Source organism: Poecilia reticulata, linkage group LG18 (genome assembly GCF_000633615.1).
Source record: "Poecilia reticulata strain Guanapo linkage group LG18, Guppy_female_1.0+MT, whole genome shotgun sequence".
Classification (NCBI taxonomy): Eukaryota; Metazoa; Chordata; class Actinopteri; order Cyprinodontiformes; family Poeciliidae; genus Poecilia; species Poecilia reticulata.
The window spans coordinates 6,399,278-6,400,379 of NC_024348.1; the positions used below are offsets into that span (position 1 = coordinate 6,399,278).

Sequence of the window (1,102 nt, forward strand, 5' to 3'; positions counted from 1 at the left end):
ACTTCCAATCAGCACCAATTAAAGACATGGATGTTAGAGACCCAGAGGAAAAGGCCTTGGGCCGTAACATCCTAATAATAATTTCCCACAATAAAAAAATAATACTGTGGCAAAAGAACCAATGAATCTATTCATCTACCCATATGCATTTCTATACGTGTGTTCTGAAAAAATATTCAATTAGCTTGAAAATAATATGTTTATCTCAAATCATGAAAGTAATTTCAAAATGTTGTGTCAAATTATAGATATATTTTAGTTTTTCCATTCTATATTTCATTGTTATTGTTTATAAATAACATCCTAAAACATAAGGTATGAATTATTGCTTTGAAATTGTGACAGATAAAGTGATCCTGATCAAAGAAAATAAAACCTGGGAGGACGCCTTGTACTACTGCAGAGATCACCACCATGACCTGGTCACCATCACCAACATGAATGATCAGATATCAGTCCAGCAGGAAGCCCAGTTTGCATCGACTGATTATGTCTGGATGGGTCTGCGTTACACCTGCACTCTGGATTTCTGGTTCTGGGTCAGTGATGAGGTGGTCAGATACAAGAACTGGGCCTCAGGTGAACCGATGGACGACTGTGACATGTCTGGAGCCATGGAGACGGGAGGAGAACATAAGTGGATGAAGAAAAAGGATATTGAGAAGTTTAATTTCATGTGTTCTAAGTAGAAGCCACCAGTACAGTTGCTGTTAACCAGGTGTATCAATAGACCTGAACTTCCAGGGCTTAAATCTTTTTTTTGTTTGACCTGAACCTCAAGAAAAACATTTCATGTTAGTTCAAAACTTGTATTTGCATGTTGAATATCTACATCATCAAACAACACAAATGTATCAATAAAGTATGTCAATAAAGATGTAAATTAACAAAAAAAAAGACAAAAAAAGAAAAAGAAATGTCCATAACTGTGTTCTTTTCAGTTTAACAAGAGTCAGGCTGAGTAATGTGGTTTTGGTTCATCAGTTCTTTTGCATTTATTGACATTCATCCCGACTTTTAAGTTGTTCCAGAAGCTTCACATACATTTAGAAAATATATTCTCAAAAAACACTTGAAATGACATCAGATTTCTGAAAGAGTA

At 35.1% G+C, this 1,102-nt stretch overlaps 1 protein-coding gene across 1 annotated transcript; it reads left to right on the plus strand.

The window, feature by feature from the left end:
* Positions 1-317: 317 nt before the first annotated feature.
* Positions 318-689, plus strand: LOC108167172 (lithostathine-1-beta-like). Its single transcript, XM_017310319.1, has one exon. It carries the CDS (start codon positions 318-320, stop codon positions 687-689), a length of 372 nt encoding a protein of 123 aa, XP_017165808.1.
* Positions 690-1,102: the final 413 nt, after the last annotated feature.

Excerpts from the sequence above, each read along its gene's own strand:
- LOC108167172 (XM_017310319.1), top strand. The coding sequence starts at position 318 with ATGAATTATTGCTTTGAAATTGTGACAGATAAAGTGATCCTGATCAAA.